Genomic DNA, 27,252 nt, shown 5'->3' on the forward strand with positions numbered 1-27,252 from the left:
TCTGAGTAAACCTGTGCACTGACTGACTATTATTATTGGGTTAGTTGCTTCATTCAATAAACAAAATGACTAGACACAAAAAGTCAAGACTCACAGGCCTTTAATAATTATGTTGAAAAGAAATGATGTTACTTATGATTTCAAAGAGCACCTTCTATTATATCATCATTAAAAATACAACATCACATTCTACAGTACCTGGTCATTCTGAAGAGGAAACAGTTAAAGGAAATATAAGATGTATTATACATACGATGACCCCTGTATCCATGGGACTGGTACCTGCAATTTCACTTACCAATGTCCAAAAAAGTGTTTTCTCTAGACCTTAAGTAGTTTCTCTAATAGGGATTTATGGTATACCTCTACCAGAAATTTACAAAGTCATGTTGGATGACCTAGAAATGCTAGAGAGATATTCTCTCTAAGACATCCAGCACGATTTCATGATATTATTCCATCAGATGTCATTCATCCCAATAGTATTTGCTATTATCTGCAGCTTTACATTTCCATGGCAATTCCAGGACAGTGCCCCCTGTGGATATGGAAGTAGTATTGTGTTATGATAATTGCATGAGTACTATATGCTATCATTTTGCTTTTTGTTCACCAATTCCATTGGGAACCTTTTCAAAGTAGTAACAGTCATGGCTGCATCTTTCAGCTTTGTGAAATACTAGGGCTCTCTGGCTGAATTTTAAATGCCCTTCCCATATCTATAGATCCCTAGACTCCATATAAAGGAACTAGAACAGTTACATTGGAATCATAGCTCTACAACTGTGTACTATGAAAACACTTTACAACTAGATGTTACATTTAACATTATTGGCTCTTCATACATTTTTTCCCTTTTTGTATGTGAAAATATCGCCAGGGGTTTGGAAAAAGATTAGGTAGAGAGTGATTGGACTTAGGACCTCATCAGATGTCCCTTTGTAAAGTGAGGGACAGTGGCGGAAATTGTGGGGCAGCGTAGAAAGCCATCATGCTGTGTTCCCTACCACTGAGGTTTGGAATATCCCTTCCCATGATGTTTCCCCACTGTCCCCCCACTTCCTCTGTTTATTCTATGAGGAGTCAGGTGTACACCTGGCTCCTCTGGGCTCTGTTTCTCTCCGTTGCCACAATGCTGCCGGCATGAAGTCCCACAGGTTCTCCCTGAAAATGGCCCTGTATCATGTGATGGGCTCTGGGAAACTTGGTGCTGGCAGTGCAGAGATGCGGGGAGAAGATGCTTCTCTGTTTTCATCTGAGTGAGATGGATTGCCTCTTCCATTTCCAGGGTCATTTTTCTACCTGAAAATTGCTCTTCTCTCAAATATACTAGTTGCTCCTAGATGTTGCCATTTTAGAAAATGTCATCCATTATTGTGTGCAATTGCCCTTATCAAAGTCCTGCTATATTTTAAAAATAAAAACATTCTTGAGAGAGATGACCACATGATCGAGCATTTCCTGCTTGTTGTCCTAATGCCAGTGAAAGTAGAGAAAGATGTAAGTTGCAACAAACTCAAGTCACACTACTTTCATATGTCAGTATTTATCTTGGGGTCTTATACAACACTTCTAATATTATTTGCTCTGAGCTGCAGAATAGGGCAATCAGATGCTGTAACATACATGTCCATGCTTAGTTGAGAGAATTGTCCAACAATATTCCTGCTCATTCAGCTTGTCTAAGTAGAAATCTTTCCTTTGAGACTTGAGACTAACAATTAAAATTTGATAATCCAAGAGCAGATCAAGGGCAGCCTTCAGTTGACATCTTCCTTGACTGCCATGGGTCTTTGGTATTTGATTTGCCATCTATTTACACAAATAACATAATATTCTCTGGCTAGACAATATTTATTTATTTTATTTATTTACTTTGCTTGTATACCGCAGTTTCTCAGCCCGTAGGCGACTCAACGCGGTTCACAACAAGAGCAAAAAAGTCAACCCAACAGGCATAAAAAATTTAAAAAACCATTAAACAACATAATATACAGGGTAATAATACATCAATATAAACACATTAACGTCTCGTAACTAGAATCATGATCCAATTCGTTGTCCAAATTCTGTAATCTATATTCATCATGTACAATATGACATAACACAGTGGGAAGCAAGAACCCCTGAGCTGCCTGAGCAGTGCTGTCACTTCTGTTCTTATGCACAAGAACAGGGCTCCACTACACAGATTTGAAATCCAGTAATTTCTCTTTTCAGTTGTAAAAATTTTAAAAATCATGTTAAAGTTGGTTTTTTAAAAGAGGAAAATCAGTATACTATGGAAGGTAATTCTTTGTTGGTGCACGGAAAAAAAACAAACAAACAAACAAACAGCATTACTTCTATTTTCATGCCATAGTTCTTGAATTCTTGTGTTAGACCAGCTATGGCTGTCATGCACATTTTGAATATTCATAGATAATGTAAGTGAATTACACTATGTAACACAATTTGGGGGGAAAAACGTTCCTGGTTTGAAAGTGTTATTTTCTGTTTAATTGTGCAGTACTTACTTCAGGGGTCCTCAAACTAAGGCCCGGGGGCCGGATATGGCCCTCCAAGTCATTTACCCGGCCCTTGCTCAGGGTCAACCTAAGTCTGACTTGAAAGCACACAACAACAACAACAACAATCCTATCTCATCAGCCAAAAGCAGGCCCACACTTCCCATTGAAATACTAATAAGTTTATATTTGTTAAAATTTTTCTTCATTTTAATTACTGTATTGTTTTAAAGTGTTTTGCACTACAAATAAGATATGTTCAGTGTGCATAGGAATTCATTCACGGTTTTTTTCAAATTATAATCCGGCCCTCCAACAGTTTGCAGGACTGTGACCTGGCCTCTGTTTAAAAAGTTTGAGGACCCCTGACTTACTTTGAAAGTAGTTGTTATATTCCAGAAACTTTGTTTTTGGAAAGTTTCTCCACAAACTATGTTGAATTGGTTGAGACTCAGTGAGATATTCATTGAAAAACTCCAGCAAAATGTGCTGCAGGATGTCCTGCAAAAACAAAGTTTTTGCAGTTTAATAAACTTTTCCATTTTTATAATTGAACTAATTAGGAAATGATATTTATAATCCAGGAACAAAAATTGTGTTACATGGTATTACCTAAATGTGCTACAAAACTCAGACTTTATAAAATACTCTCAAATTTCCCACTGTCAGCAAAAAAGGATATCTTGGTACAGAGCAAGAAAGAAGTCAAATGCAACAAGCTTTTGCACAAATTGGATTGTTTTGCCAAAGCATCAGTTGCCTTAAAAAAATTTCCCAGAAAACCCATGTTTTTCCACAAAAAAGATAAATTTGTTTGCATAAAAATGAGATTTTACACAACAAACACGTTTATTTTATCAAACCTCATTTTTTTTCTTTTAAAATTGTAAGTCTGATAAATCATTGAAGAATACGGGTAAAGTCTCATAGTGTCATAAGATTTTTTAAAATATTCATTTTTCACAAGCAAATGAAATGAGTGCAAATATTGCATTCCATCATTTAACTACAATAACAAAACCCAAATAATAGTGTACAAACATTTCATGAAGGATGACATTTTATCCACCACTAAGATACAAAATAACCAAAATCTTTGGACTGATTTCTATTGAGTCCAATATTATTTCTGACCAATAAAATATTCTGTGTAATTGAAATGCATCACTCCTGCGTCATATCCATTGCCCTGCCAAACTTCCAAAACATCCCACTAGCCTTATTATGTAACTGGCAGATGAATGTCTAGCTAAGTAGCTATCATATTCCTGTGGGTTAAACAGCAAATAAACTTACCTTCATTTGCCTATACTAATTAATACAAAATCTGATGATTGTCAGATTTTTTATTGTCTTGATGCCCAAGGTTTGCTAGGCTACAATCCAGAAAAAAAGACTCCATCTTTCCAGAGGGGTAACCAACATACAACAAAAGCAAGAGAAAGCCTTGTGGCATCTTAAAAGCAAAATTGTTTCTTATGGCACAGCTTGCAAGAACCATAAAGCACTTCATTTAATCCATGAAAGTTAAGCCATAACTTTAAGATGGCATTAGACACTTGCTTCTTTTTTTCCCTTTTTCTTTTTTTAACATCTGAAGTTTCATATGAGAATCTTTCTCCTTGATATGAAGGTTAAGGTCAGGAATCGCCCATCTGGAGATACTGTGTGTCTAATAGTTCTGTTCCAATTGCACACGTATTGATGGTTTTCCTTCGTCTATTAACTTTCTAATGGCACAATTCTTTTCATGTTTACTCAGACGTAAGTTTAAATGTGTTCAATAGAGGTTACTGCTAAGCAGGATCTGCATAGTCCTATAGTTTAAGTCCTAGAGGAAAGTAATAAAGGTAAAATATAATTTTCTTTTAAAAAAAGTTAATGGCTTTTTATCAGAGTATTTTACCAAATAAAAAAACTTGAGGAGGGAAAACATCAAATACTCTACTGCAGCGTTTCCCAACCTGGGGGTCGGGACCCCTGAGGGGGTCATAAGGGGGTGTCAGGGGGGCCGCCAAAGACCATCAGAAAACATAGTATTTTCTGTTGATCATGGGGTTCTGTGTGGGAAGTTTGGCTTCATTAAATTGTTGGTGGGGTTCAAAATGCTCTTTGATTGTAGTTGAACTATATATCCCAGCAACTACCACTCCCAAATGTCAAGGTCTATTTTCCCCAAACTCCGTTCACATTTGGGCATGTTGAGTATTCATGCCAAGTTTGGTTCTGATCCATCACTGTTTGAGTCCAGAGTGCCCTCTGGATGTAGGTGAACTATAATTCTAAAACTCAAGGTCAATGCCCACTAAACTCTTCCAGTATTTTCTGTTGTTCATGGAAGTCCTGTGTGCCAAGTTTGGTTCAATTCCATCATTGGTGGAGTTCAGAATTCTCTTTGATTGTAGGTGAATTATAAATCCCAGCAACTTCAACTCCTAAATGACAAAAATCAAACCCCACCAGTATTCAAATGTGGGCGTATCAGGTATTTGTGCCAAATTTGGTCCAGCAAATAAAAATACATCCTGCCTATCAGATATTTACATGGCGATTCATAACAGTAGCAAAATTACAGTTATGAAGTAGCAACAAAAATAATTTTATGGTTGAGGGTCACCACAACATGAGGAACTGTATTAAGGGAGCGCGGCATTAGGAAGGTTGAGAACCATTGCTCTAGTGTATGTAAAAAAATTCAATAGCCTGCATACTTGGCTCAGAGACACTGTATTGGCTAGAAAACAAGAAAGGTATGAAGCATCTTCAAAAGGCTTCATTCAGGGCGCTTCTAGGCAGCGCCAAAATGAGGGATTAATATGTGGGATAAACCAACTTGGGAACAGAGCAGTTCCCCACACAGACTTGCTAGTCCCGTACTTTCTTCCCCAGCCATCCTCATAGCTCTTCTGTATCTTGGAATTAAATGAAGGACAAACGGGAGACATCCACCAAAAGTTTTTTTCAAAAAATTCCAGCCATTATGTGCTGATGCGTATATGTACACATATCCTAATACAAATGCTGCTGGATTTCCCTCTTTCCCCAATTCATTATTTGTGTTTTATTTAATATTATAATGTTTAAAATAAACACTTTTAGAGACCTCTAACGGCTGTCTGCTTCTCCTGTCTTGAAACCAACCAGAAATTTGCTGTGTCTGTGGGAGCCCGAACAGCTAATCAACTGTTTTGGGCTTTTTAAAACCAGCAGGGGTAAAAAGCAGTCTCCACGGGGGGTAAAGAGAGAAATCCCAAACTTTACATAACTGCAGTGCCACACAGTAATGGGAAAATCTGCTTTTTTCGCCCAGAACAAGAATAAAAGAGAACATTTTGAATTGGGTTTTCCCTCCGATGCGATTGAGTGTGCATCTAGCACAAAAGTCATCTGGCAACCCCCATTTTTAATACGTTCTCTCTCAAATTATAGGTATAGTCTGGAAGTGCCCTCAAAGTTACTAGAAGGTATTTCAGGCTGTAAGTAAAGGTGTAAGTAAAGGTAAAGGTTGTCCCCTGACATGAAGTCCAGTCGTGTCCGACTCTGGGGTGTGGTGCTCATCTCCATTACTAAGCCAAAAAGCCAGCATTGTCCATAGACACCTCCAAGATCATGTGACTGCATGGAGTGCCGTTACCTTCCTGCTGGAGCAGTACCTATTGATCTACTCACATCTGCATGTTTTTGAACTGCTAGGTTAGCAGAAGCTGGGGCTGACAGTGGAAGCTCACACTGCTCCCCAGATTCGAACCTGTGGCCTTTCAGTCAACAAGCTCAGCAGCTTAGCGCTTTAACCCGCTGCGCCACCAGGGGCTTCTTAAGGTGTAGGGCTGATAAAAAAATGTCCAAAGTGTTTCTGTGGCTTTGCTAGTGTAATGGCATGATGTAGGTGGTTTCATTTTCTAGTAGGGGCACAAGAGTGAAATCCTTTTTGAAGTCACACAAGTCCTGTTGCATTGCACAAATGGTTATGTTAATTAGGATGTTCTGTAAATACTATATTACTTGTGGATGGATAGCAGATCAGCTGTTGAGCTATGTGAGAGTGCATAGTGTATCAGCCTGTGCAACACTGGTTGCACTGTGGTGTAACCAATAATTCCAATGTTCTTCCATTGCTATAATTTTATACTATTCAACCAATTCTGCTAAACTTTCTGTGGCTTTGCACCAGAACACATTCATACTTTTTTTTCTTATGAGAGAATATGAAAAACAGGAAAAAGAAACAGAAAATGTAGAACCTACAGAGAAAACGGAAAGAAATTGTTTTGGTAGTCCTTTAGTCTGAGGCCCCAATTTTCTTACATTCTTAAAATGTTCAATCCTAACTGAAATGGCATGTGCGGGGAGCTGGGCACATATCTAATTCTCTGTATGTATGCTAAATATTTATAGAGTTGACTTTATTTTTCTTAAGTTGCTGCAGTAATGACCTGACCATTGAGGAATTGAAGTTGAAATATAGACCAGACAAATTTACCTGTCTTTCAAAATTTTCACCTCAGTTCAGGGATGGAGCCTGCCAGATCCCATCAAATTACATACAACTACTTCCAGTGGGGCTCCATCCATGAACTGCGGTGAAAGTGCCATAAGAGGGAGTAATAAGAACACCAGAGGCTTCCCATGTTCTTGTTGCCTACAATGGGGTGGGGCTGGGGTGAAGCCCGGCAGTGACACTTCCCCTGTGAGATAGGTAAGGAGTGATGCGGGGTGCAAAGCAATGGGTTTCCCATGCTACCCACCGGATTCTCCACAATGCATGGCAAATCCCCCCACTATCACCCACCATATGGACCTCAATGTGATGAGGTCTTTATAGAGATATGGCTCTGTATGTACTCTTTTAGATGCTGTGGAAGGAGGGTATCCCATACCTTCTGCCCCAAGATACTCAATCCAATGTACATGAATACCCACCAGTCAAAACTCCATCACCCCAGCCACTGGTTGGCTGTGATGGTTTACCCATGATTATTCCAGCTACTCTTGAACACAAAGGAAACAAGGAACAGCATTGTGCTATGGGCAGAGGTTCTTACTTCTTGACTGTATGTCCAAGAGCACCCAGAACAATCCAAGGTGCACCCTTACAATTCATAAGGTGCCAGCGTAGTGGAGTTTTGAACAGCAGTGCTCCCCCAAATGTTGTTGTATACTGTGGAAATCAACTATGCACAGCATACTCCCTCCATCACTTCTCATATGCTTCCTCCTCATGGGTCATAAACAGCATATGCCAGCCTGGTGTAGGATTCACCTAAAAAATCTAGGACAGCAATTGAATTCATATTTATTTCTGAGTAGTGTCTATTGTACTCAGTGATATTTCATTCTGAGTAAATCTATATAGAGGCCCTTTGCAAATTTTGCTCCTTTCCTAAGAGGCAATATGCCATAAAGATACTTGTCTTACGATTGTCTATTTACTTTGCACGACCCTAGGGAACTTCATGGTCTCTTTCCATATAGACTATGCATTTCGGGTATTGAGCACATGAAAAGTCCTCTGGCCACTCTGGATTTCTTGGGGCTCAAAGAAATTATTCTCCAAAGCCATTCGTTTTACCATACCATTACATATATCCAACATCAGAGCAGGAACTGGAAAATTTAATCTTTTTGTTCCTAAATATCTTAAAGGCACTGGATCCCGTCTGGTCTTGGGAGCTAAGCACAGTCAGTACTAAATAGTACTTAGATGAGAGACCATTAAGAAGTTGTGGGCTATATTTCAGAGAAAGAAAGTGGCAAAGTCACCTCTAATTAATCTTTGCCTAGGAAAATCCCATCAAATTAATGGGGTCACCATAAGTCAAAAGATGACTTGAAGGCAATGGACACATATGTACACCATCCTTTTAAATTGATGATAAGGATTTCATAGGCAATGCCTGAGTCCTAGTGAGAATTTCCTTGCAGGTGGGTGAGTGGCACTTATTTCCACACAGCTGTTCTTAGGATCAATTGACTCTCTTCATACTATTATCATTATTTTGGAACTTTCATATACCTAGTCATGTCTTAGTAATTTCTTTTCCTTAAAGTCTTATACTATAATCCCTACTAAATCCTTGTCTGTTCATCATCTAATTATCACCTCCTACTCTTAGAAGAGAAAAGGAAAGCATACTATATGGAAGCCCAATGTTAGACTGACTGACACCATATTACTGCTTACTCTTCCTATCAGTGCAATTTGATGCTCACATACTCTTTTCTTTCTCACCCCACTGGTTTATGTCTCTTGGTGTGGGACTAATGTGTGCTACACAAATGGGTTAAGGGCTCCTGGAAATTTCTTAACAGAAGTCTAAGTATATTCATTAAATTAGGGGTTGTTGGATTCTTTGTAGAAAATCATGGCCATTAACAATTGTGTGGAACAGTTTTATGCTTCTAATGCCACTTTACACTGATGTTCTAGTTACAGTAGGCCCTCCACTATCATGGAGATTAGGCCCTCTAGCTATAGTAGGCCCTCCACTATCATGGAGATTAGGGCTACAGGATCCCCACAAAAATGGAATCTGTCTAGGAACCTTTATGTCCTCCAGCATGATTCTATGAGTATATCATTATTGTAGAATTAATGCACTTTGATACCATTTTAACTGATATGGCCCAGTGCTATGGAATCTTGGAGTTTGGTGAAGCACCAGCAGTCTTTGGCAAAGACAGCTAAAGTTTTGGTAAAATCACAACTCTCAGAATCCCATAGCATTGAGCCATGCCAATTAAAGTGGCATCAAACTACATTCATTCTACAGTGTGGCTGCACCTGTGATCAACTTCTGCAGACATTTCTTTCTCCCATCTCAATTCCACCAGAGGTTGTTCAGAGAATCACTCCAGAGGACCTACAGATTTCTTGAGAAGTATTTTCTCTAGGGATCTTTAGGTCCTCCAATACAGTTCTGTTTCTGGCAAAAGTTGCCTATCACGTCACAGTGAAGGACTTAGAGATTCCTGGAAACCGCCCTGAGTCCCCTAGGGGAGATAGAGCAGTATATAAATTATTGTTTTTTTTTATTATTATTATTATTATTATTATTATTAGAGATAGCATTTTAATCAAACTTACAAATAAAATCAGCAGAAGTTAAATCTCCTAAGGTGGATGGACAAATGTATACATAAATAACTAGGTAATAATAATAATAATAATAATAATAATAATAATAATAATAATAGAAATTTAATGATCCCAGTTCTTCCATGAGAATTGTTTGCCCTCCTTCCTGCAGTCTTTCATGCATCCTGAAAGCATGCTTGGGAGGAGGTGGGAAATCTTGTGGAGCAGATATTTAGGGTGCAAAAGAAAGTGCAGGAAAGTGAATTGTCAGTTGTGAAAGAAGCATTGGAAGCCTCTTTTATGACCCTGTTAAACACACTTTTCTTCGGAGAATTAGAAACTATTCCTATTCAGATCTTCAACTTTCGGTATTCTCAGATAATGGTGATCACGATGATGATGATAGAAATCATAGTCCAAAATGCAAATTTTCAAAGCTCTCATTTTTCTTTATTGTTTTCTTTTGCCTTTCTTGGGTTTAAATTCAGTGTCATTGGTTTGCCTTAAAATCATAGCAATGAGAAAAAAGACACTTTCAGGGGAAAGTATTTGCAAAGTTGGGAATGAAAAAGTTATTTTCCCAGAACTTTCAAAGCTACATGGGGTGGAGTGCCAATCCCAGCTAGTCCATGCCAATTAGCAAGATCAGCTTTGTCTGCAGAGTTTGCTGCTTGACAGAGGTCGATTCCTTACTCACCCACTGTGATCTTGGCAATGAAAGAAACGTATTCTGTTGAGTCACCCATTTAAAGGCTATTTCCTGGGTTCATTCATATTGCGGGCAAACTTATCTTGAACTGGTAACCAAAGTAGGAAAGGCTTGCTGAGGAACTGAGCTTGTGACAAATCTTTCAGATGACCTTGTCACCAAGAGCAAATCTGTAAATCCTTTCGACTTATGTGACAAATGGATAGGAGAGCTGGCTGTCATTTGATATAGAGAAATGACTACATAGGAATAAGATCACACTGATAAACATGAAGAGGCCTCTATTTCCTCATCCACCCTATAACTTTTGTACCATGATCCCAACTATATGTTACCTTAGTGATACTATACAAGGCTTACACTTCTGTAACTGTGCATCTTTGGGCATATCCAAACATGCCTTTATCCCAGGAGAATCCGTGTTTTAAAAACACGCATTTTCCTGAGGGCCTGTCCACACCCATCCCAGAACACGTGTGCTTTCTGGGGTGGGTGTCCAGATGTTCTCCCAGGACTATCCTGGGAGAATGTCTGGAGGCCCTACCCCTCTTCCCTGAAGCACCCAGACCCCTTTGAAAAGTAATGAAAACTTACCCAGCCTCCATTGCAGGCTTCAAACAGCTCTCCCGGCACATAGAAATGATGTGCCAGGAGAGCGGGGAAGTGATTTTCCTCCCTCCTCCACTCTACTGGCGTATAATTTCTATGCACCAGAAGAGCTGCCCTAAGCATGTAATGGAGACTGGGTAAGTTTCCATTACTTTTGAAAGGGGTCTGGGGGCTTTGGAGGAGGGGAGTGGGTATTCCCACAGTTTACTGGGCTTATTTAGCCCAGTAAACTGTGGCAATTCTGTCTGGACTGCAGTATTCTGCAGTCCAGAACTGGAAATAGTGGGTTTATCCCGTGCCTTCCAAGAAGGTGTGGAATTAACTCACTATCTAATTAATTCACTACAAACCAGGGTTTTCCTGGTTTTAGCAAATTAATTCAGGACTGTCCAGAATGTTGTCTGGACAGCCCCTCCTTTATTGTTATAGATACCACAATAAAGGTACTGTCTGGATGGGTGCTCTGGTACACAAGGAGTGCATTGATGGCTTTATTCTAGTATACTTTCATTTCTATCCTCACCACATTTGTATATGGTACCTGAATATGGCATGGGAGGGCTGTTACTATTCCTGCATTTAATACTTATCTATATATTTGAGGCAGCAGCTCATCAATAGATCCTACTATGAAGCAAAGAGGATAATCGTGACATTATGAAGGTATTTTTGTTATTTGGTGCATCTTAACATTTATTGGTTGGCTTAGTGGCTCATAAGAACAGAGTTTAAGATGTATTTTATTCTAAGAACTTAAAACACCAATGTTCAGGAAAGCACATCAAGAAGTGCTGAAGAGTCGGAAATCAGAAAGCCTAACTGTTACATCTCAAGGATCGCTGCAAGATAATGCAACACTTTTCAGGTGTTGCTAAGCTCTCTTGGTGGCAATTAAGAAAACAAGAGTAACCTCAACAAACCAGGGCTGTGCTGAAATAACAAGGAGCATTTCTGTGATGTTTCCCCCACTTCAAAATGCAGTGTTTTCTTCTGAGTACATTTCAAGGGCAAAGGGAAACTCTATGAGAGAAGAAGTGGATTGAAGTGACTGTAATTTTGCATGTATTGAAAACCTTATTATAATGAGGTGCTGGTTGAGTTTTGGGAAATTAAACATGGCTGCCAATTTTGTACTCGCTGGAGGACAGAATTACAATGGATGGACATTTCTTTCTACAAACAAAAAAATCAGAGCTTTATAGAGTAGAAAACCTGTTTGCTTGTACATCTCATTTTATTTGTGAGGCAAAGGGTTCAATCCTGTCCTCAACAAGAAAGAGAAATAACTGGAGTAAGTATGTGAAAGATATGAAGTCAAATCACACCTTCTTTTTACATCTGAAAATAGTAAGAAGGATTACATTTTAATTTATTCTGAGAATATCTAGCAAACACCCTCCTTAAGAGACTTTATTTGAAGGCAGATTCAATTGTTCAAATATTTTTCCATGCTATTTGGGGGATGTTCACAATACAGAAATAATGCCCATTGAGCTCAGTGGAACTTGTTGTCTCCATGTTTATCGTAGACATTTCTGACCTATAAGGTAAATCTATCACAAGGATCGCCATCCTTTCTGCCATCACATGGTAAGGGGGGGGGGGGGAGTGTGGGTAGATTATTTGGGGGAAATGTGGACAGGGCCTGGTGTGCATCATGTGATGGTTCATGGCAGGCCCCATCCTTGCCATGCATAAAGGCTGTAAAATGGAGCGAAAATGTTCCGTGTAAAGAGGTCCTCAGTGGGCCAAACAGAGATCTGAACCTTCGTCTCCTGGGTCATAGTCCAGTGCTTAAATCACTAAACCTGCTGGCTCCTAGTCTGAAGTAAATGTGCAGAAAAATCAGCAATGTAACTGAAATCAAGAGGTACAAGCACCCATTTCTTGAAAATGTTTCTTCTTGCAATTCTAGATTAGTTGCATAACTATTTGCTTCTGCCCTGTGTTAGGTCATGCCTTGCTACTTGTATGTCAGCATCTGAGATATGTTAACTTTTGCTGATGGCTTGTTCTCAAGGTTTCTATAAACACTGATGGATCTCTGAAACAAATTGTACAGATTACTAGAAAAGGTGTGAAAGTGAAGGTTTACATTTTCTTAAAATGCCTGGCTAAGGCTAGGAAATTCTGTACATACAGCTAGCATGCTCAGTCTACTCTGGGCTAATGATGTAGCCAAACATGCTTTATCCATTCCATGAATAAGAGAATTGGAAAAATCATAAAGCAACATTGGAGAAACTATAAAGTTTACAGTATCCCTTTTCCTCAGAAAAAAGCAGTTTGGAATTGTCCAAACATCTCACAGACCATTCGTTATTGGAGCAGAAAACAGAAAATCACCAAGGGAAAATATGTAGGTAGAATGGAATGGACTATCCTGCAAAAGGACATAGTTATCTATATAGAAACCTCAACAGGAGCAATTCAAGCAACATCAAGAGGTAGTCAGATGGCAAGTTATTAAAGAAAGGCTGAGGACAGAGTCCTTTTGTAAACTGAACTAAGTTTATAATAATATAAATAAGATGAGAATAAAAGGGGGCTAGTATGAGGAGAGAGATACTGGGACATTGAAAGGCATCTGAAAAAAATGGGATGACTGAGGAATAATCAGCCATGTCTCCCTGCCAAATTGGAACAGTTGGAAAGTATTAACAACACTCCAGTTCCTACTTGTGATACACTAAATGCATTGTTCCTACAAAAGTTGTTAAATATATCATTTTACTAATAGCCTTGTTTCTTCGCCCAGTAATCTCACACCTATCTACACAATTACAGGACAGAGTTCAATGGGTCTTGCTGCCAGACAAAGGTGATAGCATTGTTGTTTCTGTCAGGTGTCCAGATTAAATATATGTCTTAAAAGGGGTGCATTAACTGACTTGGGAGAAAGTGAGCCAATTCTAAAACAAAATTTAATGGGGAATATATATATATATATATATATATATATAATATCAACTTCTAAAGGCTATAAAAGGGATTCCTAATTTGAAGAAAGAGGGCTCTAGTATCTTGATGCCAGAAATCTAAACATTAGGAAAAGCTTCTTGACAATAAGAGCTTTTTGACAGTGGAATATCCTGACTGGGAGTGTTGTTGCGTTTCCTTCTATGGAATTTTTAAAACAGGCTGACCATCTATTGACAGTGATTGATTGTGTATTCCCGTATGGCAGGGGTTTGGACTGAATGGTCTTTGTAATCTCTTCCAATTCTGTGATTGTGTGATTCTAAGCATGAAATGTTGCTCAGTATTAAAAGCAGCATAGATGCTTCAAATGGGTTAATTTTTCTGTGGTCTTTCCACATACCCTCCAACATTTCATCAATGATAACTAGGCTGCATGTTGCCAAGAAATATCAGAGTGTGGTCAAGCCGGCTAAAGTTTTTCATGAGGAACAACATTTCAACTTTGCTTTTGCCTGAATACTTTTCCACTTTGAGCTGCTTGCAGCCATTGAAATAAGGGACCAAGAACAAAAGAGAAAGTGGAGGAGGGTATTTTAAAAGCTGCTGAAAATGAAAAGCTGCTGAAGATATATTAAGACAAACTGTGGCAGTTGGAGGATATGTTTCTATTGCTCTAGTGATTCTAAATCAAACCCTAAATTCTCATGATACACACACACACATATGTAAAGGTTTCCCTTTGACATTAAGTCTAGTTGTGTCCGACTCTGAGGGGTGGTGCTCATCTCCATTTCTAAGCCAAAGAGCTGGCACCTACAATGTCATGTGACTAGCATGACTGCATGGATCACCATTACCTTCCCGCTGGACTGATACCTATTGACTTACTCATATTTGCATGTTTTCGAACTGCTAGGATAACAGAAGCTGGATCTAACAGGATGTGCTCACCCTGCTCCCTGGATTCATACTGCCGACCTTTCAGTCAGCAAGTTCAGCAGCTGAAGCGGTTTAACCTGCTGTGCCACTCCATACATACATATATAATGGGGTGCATTAACTGACTTGGGAGAATATATATATACACACACACACACACACACACACTAGCCATCCCCTCCCACTCATTGCTGTGGCCCAGTCTGTTTATATAGGTTTTGTGTGTGTGTGTATAGGTATGTTTGCATATATATGTATGTGTGTGTGGTTTTGTGCATGTGATGTAATGTATTTTTGGGGGTTTTTTTTGCTTTTTCAGTCTTTTCTGCTGTGTTTTTCAGTGTTTTTATGAGTGATGGTCACTCCCTGGCCTGAGAGGTGTCTTGTGTCCAAATTTGGTGTCAATTCACCCAGTGGTTTTTGAGTTCTGTTAATCCCACAAACGAACATTACATTTTTATTTATACAAGATTGCTTTCTATCCCCCTAGGAATAGCCCTAGGACATAAGTTCATAAAAGTTGTGCTTGAATCTATATTGATTATCCCAAACAATATTTTTGTTCTTGTTGTTTGGCAGAAAGTACTACTGTTAATAATATTGTTGCTGTAGTTATAATGCAATGTCAATGATGCTTTCATTTCTTTATTAATAAAATCAAGAACCTGTTCCAAGTAGTAATAATGTAATTATTTATTCCTAATTAGGATTGTAGGAATCATTTGGACGTGTGGTTTTTTTAAAACATGCTCTTCATAACCACCGGCCTGATTAACTTATAAACAGTTCAGAAAAGGAAAACATCTTGACTTGTATACAAGTGTTGGGAAAGAGGCAAAATGTAAGTGATAAATGAAAAGCAGCGATAAGTCATTTGTAGATTGTTATAGCCATGATAAATTTAGCAAGGTGCTGCTGAATATTTTTGGAAACTTATGATATATTAGTTTCATTGTTATGCTTAAATGAGATAGAGAAGGGGAAATACCTTTCTGATTGTTACACCAGAATCTTCGATAATGTTATTATGTATCTTCCCTCAAAAGAATGACCTAGAATGAAAGCATATAGTGCAACTGTCCTAGGTGTAGCAGAAATGACCACACTTTTGCTTTCTGATGCTTCAATATACACAGACTTTTTTCGTGCACAAAATTATTATAATTATTGTGTAAAATTACCTTCAGGCTATGTTCATAAGGTGTATATTGAATGGAAAATGGTTTTGTGTTTAGTAGAGGTGTGCATTTTTCGTTAATCCTTGTAAATCATAACGTATTAGTTAAATCTGTTCTTACAAGACAATATCTGACACGTGAGCATGGCCTGCTTCAAAAACAGAAGAATCTAAACTTACCCAATACTTTTTTGTTTGCGTTTTGTAAATCTCAGAAGCGTTCCAAAGTCAGTTTTATTTTCAGCACAAGGAAACCAAAATACTGTCTTTCCTCTTTAGATTAATGGCCTCTTGCCATTAGGAGAGAGAAGCAGCAAGGAGTTTGCTGGGAAAGAAAGCACAGAACTCTGAGAAATGTAGTTTGGCAAGGCAAGGAGCTCTATGCCAGATAATTCAAAAGGCCTTTCCCTAAACAACATTTCCCAGAATTCTGCTCAGCATTAGAAAGCCCCAGTCAGGATAGGGGAGAGCTATTTTCCCTCCATAGCAGCCACCAGCCAGAGTTCCAATAAATTGTTGAATCTGCAAAGAGGATGTCTGACTGATACTTCTAGTAAGTAAATCAGTGCTGGGCTGGGAAGAAATTCCTAAATTGATGGTCCATGGGAGTCCCTTCCAACTCAATAGGGGAAGCATGTTAATTAGTTTAGAGGCTGGATGGCCATCTGTCAAGAGAGTTTTGATGGCGCCCTTCTGCCTAGAAGAAGATGTTGGACTAGATGGCCCTTGGGGGTCCCCTCCAGCTACAGGTTTCTATGAAAACATAGAATTGGTTAATATTGGTTTCTATTGGTTAATATATGGGAGACATTCAATGAAATATAACAAGATCCTTGACTGAACTAAGAATGACAAAGAACAAATTCCTGTCATTAAAATACACGTATATTTTCTTATTCTTGATGGGGTGCCATGACAGGTGAAAAAAACAGTTAACAGTGATGACATGTCTTTGTCCCTATGTTAGAGCAAAAAGATCATCATGATACAAAAATGTTTTTCACAGAAAGTGTATTTTGCACAAAATATGTTGTTTTGATTATTATTTTTCACACAGTGCACACAAATTCTCATATTCTTACTCAGCTTGGAGAATACTTTAGTGACCTTTTCTTTTCTCATGAGTGGATTTTTAAAAACAAGAATTTTCATAACTTCTGGAGACCCTAAGACCTGCATCCTATTTGTAGTACTAACTGCAATAGATACCACCTATTGGAATGATGATACTTATTTCAGTGTTAACTACTTGCTCTCCAGATCAAGTAGATATCAGTAACAGTGAGAGTGACTGTAGTATGCCTCCTGTATTTGCGGGGACATTTATAAAGTTATCTAGAATGATTCTAGAGAATGGTTCATGTCCAGCCTACTTGCGTGACCGCATCTTCTCCTATGAACCTATTTGGGCCTTAAGGTCCACTGAGGACTCCCTTCTCACAATCCCACCACCCTCACAGGCAAGGTTGGTGGGGATGAGGGAGAAGGCCTTCTCAGTTGTGGCCCCCTGGCTCTGGAATGCTCTTTCTAAAGAGATCTGATTGGCCCACTCAAATGAATTTCAGGAAACAACTAAAAACATGGATGTGGAAGCAGGCCTTTGACAATAGTTGATTATAATTTAAGTGACGGAGGTTTTTAAATTGATTCCAATACCAACTGGATTTTTAATTGGTTATTAATAGGAGCTAGTTTTTGCCTCTTGTGTATAATATACTTTTATCTTTTACCTTAATATTTTTTATGGCTACTTTTTTCTGTATTAAGATTTGTTGTTCTGTGTTGTTTTGGTTGTCATTATTACTATGTATATTGTATTTTGTTGTAAGCTGCCCCTCTCCCTTTTGGGTGGGATACAAATAAAGATTTATTATTATTATTATTATTATTATTATTATTATTATTATTATTATTCTGCTAGATGTTAGCCATAGAGTCATACCGGAAGTCCTAGAAATGCTAGTGAATTGTTCTCTCTAGGCATTTTTACATTCTTTGTTATGATTCTACAGTATGCTTCTGTTAGAAGTTGTTGATTTCAATAGAGTTCACTATTATCGGCAATTTTACATTTCCATTCTAAATCCAGGAACTTATGCCCTGCAGATATGGGGACTCTACTGTACAGTGAGTAGCTGTGGATAGACAATAATGTGTGTTTCTGATTCTTATTGATATATGGTGGCATTGATGGTAAATGCTGCAATAGAAAAAAAACAGAGTCCTTTATGTATTTATATTGGCCAATAATCTACACCAGTTACTTAGAAACTCATCCATATGCGCCACATACCTCAGAGCTGAGCCCTGAGCCAGCCCAATGGCTGGATGGAGTCTACATAGCCCGGCAATGCCAAGCATGGTTCAGCATTACCAGACTGCCAACCTTATTTTCTCACTCATATCCTTAGCTAAATGGCAACCACTGCAAACTAAATTGCTGGTGGTTGTTCCTCGTCTTATTTTTCCTTGCCCTCTCCCACTTTATTTTGATACTCAAGCTAACATTGGTAAATGAGACATGTGATAACAATTAGCATTGTACCTGATTGTTGCCACTAAGCAGAGGACAATAGTAAGTGCCATCCCTTATCTCCAGACCACCTGAGCCCAGGAAAAGTGAAACGGCCATGTGAACAGTCATGGACAGTTTTGAACCAGAGCCAGTCCAGCTGTTTGCATTGCCACAAAGTGTGGTCAAGTCAAGAACTTTCGAGAAGCTCCAAAGCATCCCTCAACTTTTTAAAACATGGTATAGGGCAATGTTAAGTAGCCTTGGTGAGTGTTAGGGCAAACAGGCCCCATGTATCATGCGGGCGCCTTGGAATCTGTTCATTCCCACCCTGCCTCATTTGGCCAATTTAGCATTGAAAATTAAAATCTACACTGTATAAAAAAGAAACGTAAGAGAAACAAAGTTTGTTGGTTCTAATTACATAATTCATCATAGTATCTAAAAACAACATCAATGTGTGGCTAACAGGAACCTGTAATCTATTTATGGATTTCTATTTCTAGTTTACAATCCTATAATATTCTTAAAATGCAAGGGTCTCTAGACCACATGTGTCAATAGCAAAGCCCATGGGCTGAACCTAGTCGTCCATATCATTTTATGTGACCTATGAAGCTTTCAAGGCAATCATAATGCCAATGTGGCTCTCAGTGAAAATGAGTTTGACACCCCTAATCTAGCCTATGTAGATAATATTGTACTATTTACCTTCTGGTCAGTGGATTTATAGCAGAATGGATTTCAAACCAACTTGCATTTTCATTTAACAGTAAAGAAGAAATATTAACAACCGATGGCGAAGACACATGGAAAAATTCCAGGACTTCAGGTATCAATTCCAATCCAGCTAATTTTTCCTTACTTCACATTTTATTACTTTTTAAAAAAAAACCCAAAACAATAAAACAATATATTTGTGGATATTATTTATTTTTTCCCCTTTCAGAGCCAGACATCCCCCAAATCCTTTATTCATATGTGGATGATGGTGAAATTAAACAAAGGAAAGAAAATGTAGTTGAACATGTGGAACAAACTGAAGATGACAACGAAAATGAAAAAGAATTAGAACTACTGGTAAGTGTTGTGCCTTTATATGGATAATATAGCACATATATTTCTCAGAGACTGCAATCTTTCCAAACTTCAGCACTGCTGATAAGTATACTAAGTACTAATCAACTATTGCTACACTCATGTTGGAGTTTTTACTGCATCTTTTTGCTTGTCTACATGGAAAAATACACCTCAAATTTGGTGTTTACAACACACAGGGACTTCTGGTAAGTACTCAGATTTGTTAGCCCTTAATCTAAATTTGCACTAAGCAAAGCCAGGGAATACCCCAGAGTGTCCTGTACATTCCCGAGTATCTGAGGACTTCATGGTCATCTGGAAAGCTGGATCATGTCTGCTTCAGCCCAAGGGTTTTGCTGCCACCACTCCTCACTGGTAACGGAGTTCTGTGTGAGCACATGGCCATCATGGTCAGGTCTGCTGAGATCAGATTGGGGTGCACATGCAATCACGAAAAAGGAGATGTTGATTTACTGCTTATTTTTGGTCACACAGATGCCGTATTGTGACCTCAGCAAATGTGACAGGCAACGGCTCAGGCACTCATAGGAAGTCCTGTGGCTAGTGAGGAGTGGGGGAGGGGCCAAAACACATTGAGAAGGGGATGGCCCAATAGGACTGATACAGTCTCAGTCTGGCTGAACACCAATTTGGGGCCAGAGAGCATTTGGCCTGGGGCATATGGCCACCATCATGGTCCATCAAGGGTCAGTCCAGAACATGCTGGCTTTAATGGCATAAGATACTTTGATTCCGTAAAACTCATGATCCTAAATTTTAGTGACTCTCTTCTTCTTTTTTTATCACAGGCTATAGGTGACAATTTGAAGAATTGTTTTTCAAAGTTCTGTCTTTCTGGTCTTTGTGATCAACATTCATTTAGATCTAGGGTTCAGTACACTTTTTGTTCTACATTTAGGGCACTTTACACAGGCAGTGGCTGGAACAATTTGTTTCTCAGGTCATCAACAGCAATGTTATGAGTTGTGGTTATTTTAGCATCTGGCCACTAGAGGTGGTTGTTATTATATCCCTATTATTTAATGTTGCTGATATGTTTTGTTGCTGTATGGCTTCAAGTCATTTCAGATTTATGATGGCTCTTAGATGAACTTATCATGGACTTATGATGACCTTGAGACAAACCTTTATTGGCAGAATTCATTCAGAGGGGGGTTGCTATTGCCTTTCTCTGAGGCCAAGAGCATGTAACTTGCCCATCACAACCCACTAAGCTTTTATGGCTGAGGGGAGATTCAAACCCTGGTCTGCCAGTGTCCTAGTTCAACATTCAAACCACCGACTGTACTGGCTCTCTCATTAATATATCATGACGACCTTACTACCTACTAAGGAATTGCCTTAGTAGGTAGGATATTAAGATCTTCATTGAGCTGCAAGTTCCCCATGGGTCTTGACCATGACTATAACTTGCCAGGTGCAGAACATCAATTACTAGAATGTACTAGTCCTGCATAGACTTATAGATCTATATATGAATACTAATATATTATCAAAATATCCAATACATTATCCAAAATGGTATGTATAGTGAACATAGATTTAATCTGCATGGGTTTTACAAAATGTGATAAAAGTAATGACAGAGTAGTTGGTTTGGGTCTCATATTAGTTGTGTACATAGCTGACTAATTGTGATATCAAACTGTTCTTTCTTGTGAACATACAAGCTGAAACACACAACAGCACATGCATAGTATGAGCAACATACAGCCCATTGGGATAGTGGGAAATATCATGGGATCTTTACATGTAAGCGCAAAGCCTTCCTGGCTCAGACTTTTGGAGGGTTCAAAGTTGTCATCTAGTGTGGGAGCTTTCACTGCCTGAATAATCAGAGTCGCAGTATTATTATTTTTATAAAGAAAGAGAGAGTAATAGGAAGGTATGAAGAACCACAGTCTACCCAATATTCCCTGATAACCAAAAGACACAATTTTAATTTTTTATACATATAAAAATCAAAGTGATCATCTGTACAATAAATGAGAATTGTATATGTATGTCATTCAAATTTTAATTTACTTTATATGCCGTGTAATGAATTAAACAATGGAGATCTATAATAAATGGAAATGCAACCAAATCTTTGAAACCCATAGGCAATGGCTCACAAGACAGCTCAGCAGTTGACAAGTAACATGAGCCTTATGTGAGAAGAAGGGGAAATCGTAAGATTTGCATATAATTATTGAGATCATGCAAATGTCAGTTATGAGGAGGGAGAAAGAAGGGGGAAAAACCCAGGCATCTCACTATTAAATCCTGACAGTTGGCATCACTGAAGAGCTCAGATACATTTGAGCGCCAGTTGGCAGAGGGTCATTAAAACAGAATTTGCAGAAACATTAGTTCCTTCACTTTTCTTTGAGTGACGTTTTACTATTAATAGTTTGCAGAGGCTTTGCAGAAAACATATTAATAAGAGACAGTGTAATGGGGGTATCTCTGCAGCAAGTGTAAATGTAATAAGGGGTGCCCAAGAAACTATACTCTAATTGATTGGAATAGAACCATCAGTTTGAGTATTCGAAAGCAGGGAAGAATGTCATGACAAGCAAATGCAATGAAATAATATAATTTCATATTTGGGGGATAGGCTAGAAACTTACTCATTCTGGTCTTTCCTCACTCATTCTACACTTTCTAGACTCTAAAATATTCCAGTTTGAATTCTGTAAAAGGGGTACTGAGCGGAGTGAACAGAGATAATCCTTATAGTATTTGTCAGTGTGCAAATGTGTCTTTATTTTACTGGACAATACCGTACATTCCCTAGCTTTGATGTACTGTGTCAGTGCACTCACTTTAAAATAAAACATGCCTGGAATGGAATGTGCCCTGTGAATGAATTAGCTTCCCTTGTAAAGAATATTCTCTTTAGGAGTCATTTGTATGGAATGGACTTGCAGCTTACTGAACTCATGAATAAAGAAGGTAGGATGTGAGAAATTCCCCATAAAAAGTGCTTGATGAGAAATGCTTTGGAAACAAGCCTTTTAAAAACATTCCTTTCTAAAAACAAAACTTTCCTTAACGAAATCCTCCTTCATATATATATATATATATATATATATATACACACACACAGAGAGACTGTTTCTTTTCTACGCACATTCTGACTGTTCTTTTTGACCCTATTTTTTTCAGCTAGGTGGGGACTTCAGTAGAACGAGTGGGTCTTCCAGGGACGAAAGAAGTTTGTATACAACTGAGCCAGTTAGATTTCAAAATGAACCACAAGAACTGGGAAAAAAACTAGACTCTGGTTTGCTTAAGCAACCTTTGCCTATAAGCTCTTCATCAGAACATGGTCCACAAGACAAAGAACTGTACAGTAAACAAAGATATTCAACAGAAAATGATTACACTCAGTTATCACCAGAAAAATGTACAGGATTAGACTCAGCAATCAGTACTGTACAATCATCAGAATCATTTAGCATCTGTGAAACATCACTACAGGATTGGTCTGGAACAAAGGAAAAGGAGCTTCTCCATATTACAGAGGCTTTCTTAGGCAAATGTGAAGATGTTCAAAAAGATGAATCTGACAATGTTCCAGGAAGTCAAACAACAGAAAGATTGTTTATCGGTGATGATGATTATGATGACCATAAAAAAGTATGGGAGACAAGACCCAAAGCAATTCCATTTGAAAACAATGAAGGAAACCAATTAAAAGGGAAATTTTTGGAAGAACTGGATGACCATCTCAAACCATTTGGAGAACAACACATCCAAGAAACTTTTCCCCAAACTCTTGAATCAGGTTTAGAAGGCATTCTCAATCATGAACCTCAAAGGAAGATGTTTGAAAGCAAAAACCAAGTTCATGGAAGTGGCGAGTTAAATACCAATACCTTAGCTGATATGAATGTTACAGAATGTTCCTTACAAAGAGCGCATACAGATGATGAGAATGTAGAAGAAAAATATAAGGCTGAATGTATCATTGACAAAGGAAAGGAAATCAAGTTGAGCATTTTAGAACAATTTCCAGAAGCAAAACTAGGTGATTCTTCCACCATGCATATAAAACATGTTGCACCAGACATAGATAAGCTATCCAAAGGAGAAGCAAAGATGACTTTTAGTGTGCTAGAAGAAGGAAAAGAGGGGGAAATTCATGAATCAGTAGAGCCAGTGCCTCGAAATGATGGAGGGAACATAAGCATAAGTAACAAAGAAAAAGAAATAATGAGTTCTGTTGTGGGTGAATTATGTCAGGAAAGAACAGAAAGTAAGTATCTAGAGGACATTCAGAATTCAAGCAAGTCCTGCATCAGTTGTCCAGATTTTATAACACCAATGGAAGAACAAGCCGCTACACATCCTGCATCAATAAACATAGAGGATGTGTTTGATAGTGGAGAGCATTTAGGAAAGGAAAAATACAATAAGAGCCATGACCCAGCAAACAGAAACATTTGGGAGACTAAGCCCTCCCAAAGTGAACCTGACAGAGTTATTACTGATGATCAGAGAAGTCAGATCAACTGGGGGAATCCAAGTTCTAGTGGTTTAGAAAGTCAACTGCCAGAAAGAGAAAGTGAAGCAAATAAAAGAGTGCAGATGAAAGAGCAAACAGGGGGTGAAGCCATGTGGGGAATAAGAGATACTACACAATGTTTGAATGTAACTCCCACAGATGAACTGTTTACCTGCCAAGACCCAGTGAGACATGAAGAGACTTCAGTAGCTGAGCTTGATAGTACAGGCGAAGCAGAGGCAGTTACAGCTGCTTATATAATTAAAACAAGATCAGAAAGTACTCCAGAAAAAATGTCTGCTAGTGAAAAAGCAGTAATTGTTCCGCTACCTCAAGAGACTGTACTAAGTGACAGGCCCACAGAGGAGAGGGAAACAGTGTTTGATATACATGAAGGGAGAAATGATGGTTCACATTATCCTCTTTGTCAATGCAATACAGTGGGTGTATTATATGACACCAAATTTGAAAAGGAGCCCGTTTCAGATATTTATAATGCATACGTACATGAAACGGTGCATGGAGAAATGATTTCAGTGTGTGGTACAAACGAAACGCTCACTAGAGCAGAACAGAACACTGAAAATGATGCCTCATCAGGTAAAATATTATGGACTTCTTTCACAGAAGGCAAAGCCATTTGTGGACAGGATTTATCTGTGGAAATGTCTCCGAGTGCTTCACAACATCCTCCACAGGGCATATACAATGAAGAGCCTGAAGAGGGAAACATCTGGAGAACTTTCTCCCATGTTGGTGCCAAAAGTGAAGAGAAAATATCTCCTGCTGATATAAGTATTGTGGGAAGCTTCTATGAAAGTTCCTCAGTTACATCTTCTGAAGGATCTCTGGCAGCTCATGCTGCTGAAGGAGAGAAAGTGCTGCAACCATACACAGATGATCTAAATATTTCCTTGGAGTGCAAACCCCCTTCTGATGATAATGTAGAAAGAAGCACAGAAGCTCAGTTTCCCTTTCAGCCACCATGCAACCAGGAAAATCTGCTAGGGCCAACCATTTTAATTAGTGAACCCACTGAAGAAAGAGAAGAGACAAGCTCAGAATCGGAAGGTATATTGCCTGAAGATATTATACAGCAAACCGAAAGCCCTGTCTTTGATCATGGAGTCATTTCTGGCCAGCAAAGTGAAGCTTCTAGTTTGCTGTTGGAATCTTTAATTTTAAAACATATTGGCTACAAAATACTTTATTTCCTCCTGTTTGTTGTGTTTTGTGTAACTTTGTACCACTATGATTTCATAGTTTGCTTTGCCCTCTACTTATTTTCCCTGTATTGGCTATACTGTGAGGGTGGCAAAAACAAAGAATCTGTGAAGAAGGAGTAGTTCTCCAATACCTACATAATATTCTTAATATGTAATATCAATTGGTTCCCCCATGGCAGCAGTGCTCATCTTTAGAACCAGTACACCCCCCTCCCTGGAAACATTGCTTACAAGGAATGTACATGAAGTTTTCTCCTTCATATAAGTAATTATTCTACATAGGACCATTAAGGACCTCATTACACTTACCAATTTAAGTGTCCTAGGATGCTTGCCAGCCAGTTAAGGGACAGATGGGCACATAGCCCATCACACAACTTTCAGCAGAGGCCCCACCCCCCGTTGGTGTGGAAGCATCCTAGGACATTTCCCTATCAACATGGGAAGGCTGTTTGGGCGATGCTTCCCTTTTGCAATGGGGGAAGTGGTGCCATGCCAGAGCAGAATACAGGGCTATAGAGTCACCCCATGCAACTACTGTTTGCCACACTTGCTGGCAAAATGGCATGGGGAAGAGGGGCAACATGTAATAAGGTCCTAAGTTTGGATCATTAAATGCCTATATCAATAGGAGTTCTGAAGCATATCAAGTTAAAATTAAATGCAGCTGCTACTCCTTATTGGGTTATGAAGATGTGAAGCTCCCGTCTCTTCCGATTTTATTACATCTACTTGTGTCATCATATAGCTTCACTTTCTGAGCTTTCTTTTTTTTTTAATAAAATGATTTTGTATAGCTAGTACATAAAAAGGGAATGGCATTATGACTAACTCAGTAATAGGGCATGTTCAGTCAGGATTTCCTGCACTGTATATTTGTCAGGTTAGCACAAATGGAAGGAGTAAAAGTATTGCACTAGCACTCAAATCATGTAAAGTGTTCATTTACCATTCCTTTGTGTGGACAATGCCACCTATGCCCATCCCACCACTGTCCTATTCTGTCAGGTGGACAAATGAGAATTTTTCATTGAGTGGGCAGGAATCTGTGTCACTGAATTGGAGCTCTGCTCTCCATTCAAACTATACTATGTGCATATGCCATATTAATATTGACCATGGCCACAACCCACAGGGAGGTTGTCCTATGCATGCACCAATTAAATGAATGGGACTCATTAAAGAACATATGGATTATGCCCCATGTCTTGAATGATCTAGTATTATTAACATGCCTAGATACATAGGAGAAATCACTTTGTGGTTAAATAAACTGCTGTTTTTCCAATATAATGAGTTATGTCAGTAATATTACTCTTAGCAGTCAATGTAGCAATTATGATGTATGTGTTTTAAATCAAAAGACTAAGCAGAACAATCAGGTTCTCATTCACACCAGAGAACAAATGGATTGATATAGTCCAGAGGATACAGATTGGTTGTCTTCAGATAATGTTTATATTTTTGTAAATGTTTAACACTAGGGAAGAATTTCGCTGAAGTTTAGTGTCTTTTTTCCAAGTTGGACTTTATGAATTATATTGTTTTGATCATGTTGTTTAAGAAAGGCAAGCTCAGTGAGCCTTGAATAACAGTAATAAAGAAAGTTTGAATGATTTGATTCTGTGTGGAATACGTGCAAACCTCAAAAAGAAACATCTGAATCCTAACTACTTTGTTGTGTTCTGTGAAGATGCTGTGGAGTTTCTTTAGTCCGCACTCAGGTTTCAACTGTCAGCGTGAGCTGAATCTGAAAAATTCTAGTTCTCGTTTCAATAATTTGGGGGGGGGGGGGTCTAGTTTCTGATTCTTTTGATAACTCAAAAGCAGCTGTGCAGTGACATCAATTCTCACATGTGGAGGAATTTCATATGTGAGAATGTATTCCAATTCAATTAACTAGAAGTTTCATTCTGAACATGCAGACAATTCTAGTGTTTGACTGCAGAAGTGAAATTGTAAAATAAATCCTGGGAGGGAAGA

At 38.6% G+C, this 27,252-nt stretch overlaps 1 protein-coding gene across 1 annotated transcript in view; it reads left to right on the top strand.

The window, feature by feature from the left end:
• Positions 1-26,890, top strand: part of PPP1R3A (protein phosphatase 1 regulatory subunit 3A) — a 43,667-nt gene extending 16,777 nt beyond the window's left edge. Inside the window, exons 2-4 of the mRNA XM_060777664.2 lie at positions 19,224-19,282; positions 19,400-19,530; positions 22,702-26,890. Coding sequence (XP_060633647.2) covers positions 19,224-19,282; positions 19,400-19,530; positions 22,702-25,389 — 2,878 coding nt within the window. The 3' untranslated portion in view covers positions 25,390-26,890. The remainder of the gene's footprint in view (positions 1-19,223; positions 19,283-19,399; positions 19,531-22,701) is intronic.
• The last annotated feature ends 362 nt before the right edge of the window (positions 26,891-27,252 follow it).

Source organism: Anolis sagrei, chromosome 5, assembly GCF_037176765.1.
Source record: "Anolis sagrei isolate rAnoSag1 chromosome 5, rAnoSag1.mat, whole genome shotgun sequence".
Classification (NCBI taxonomy): Eukaryota; Metazoa; Chordata; class Lepidosauria; order Squamata; family Dactyloidae; genus Anolis; species Anolis sagrei.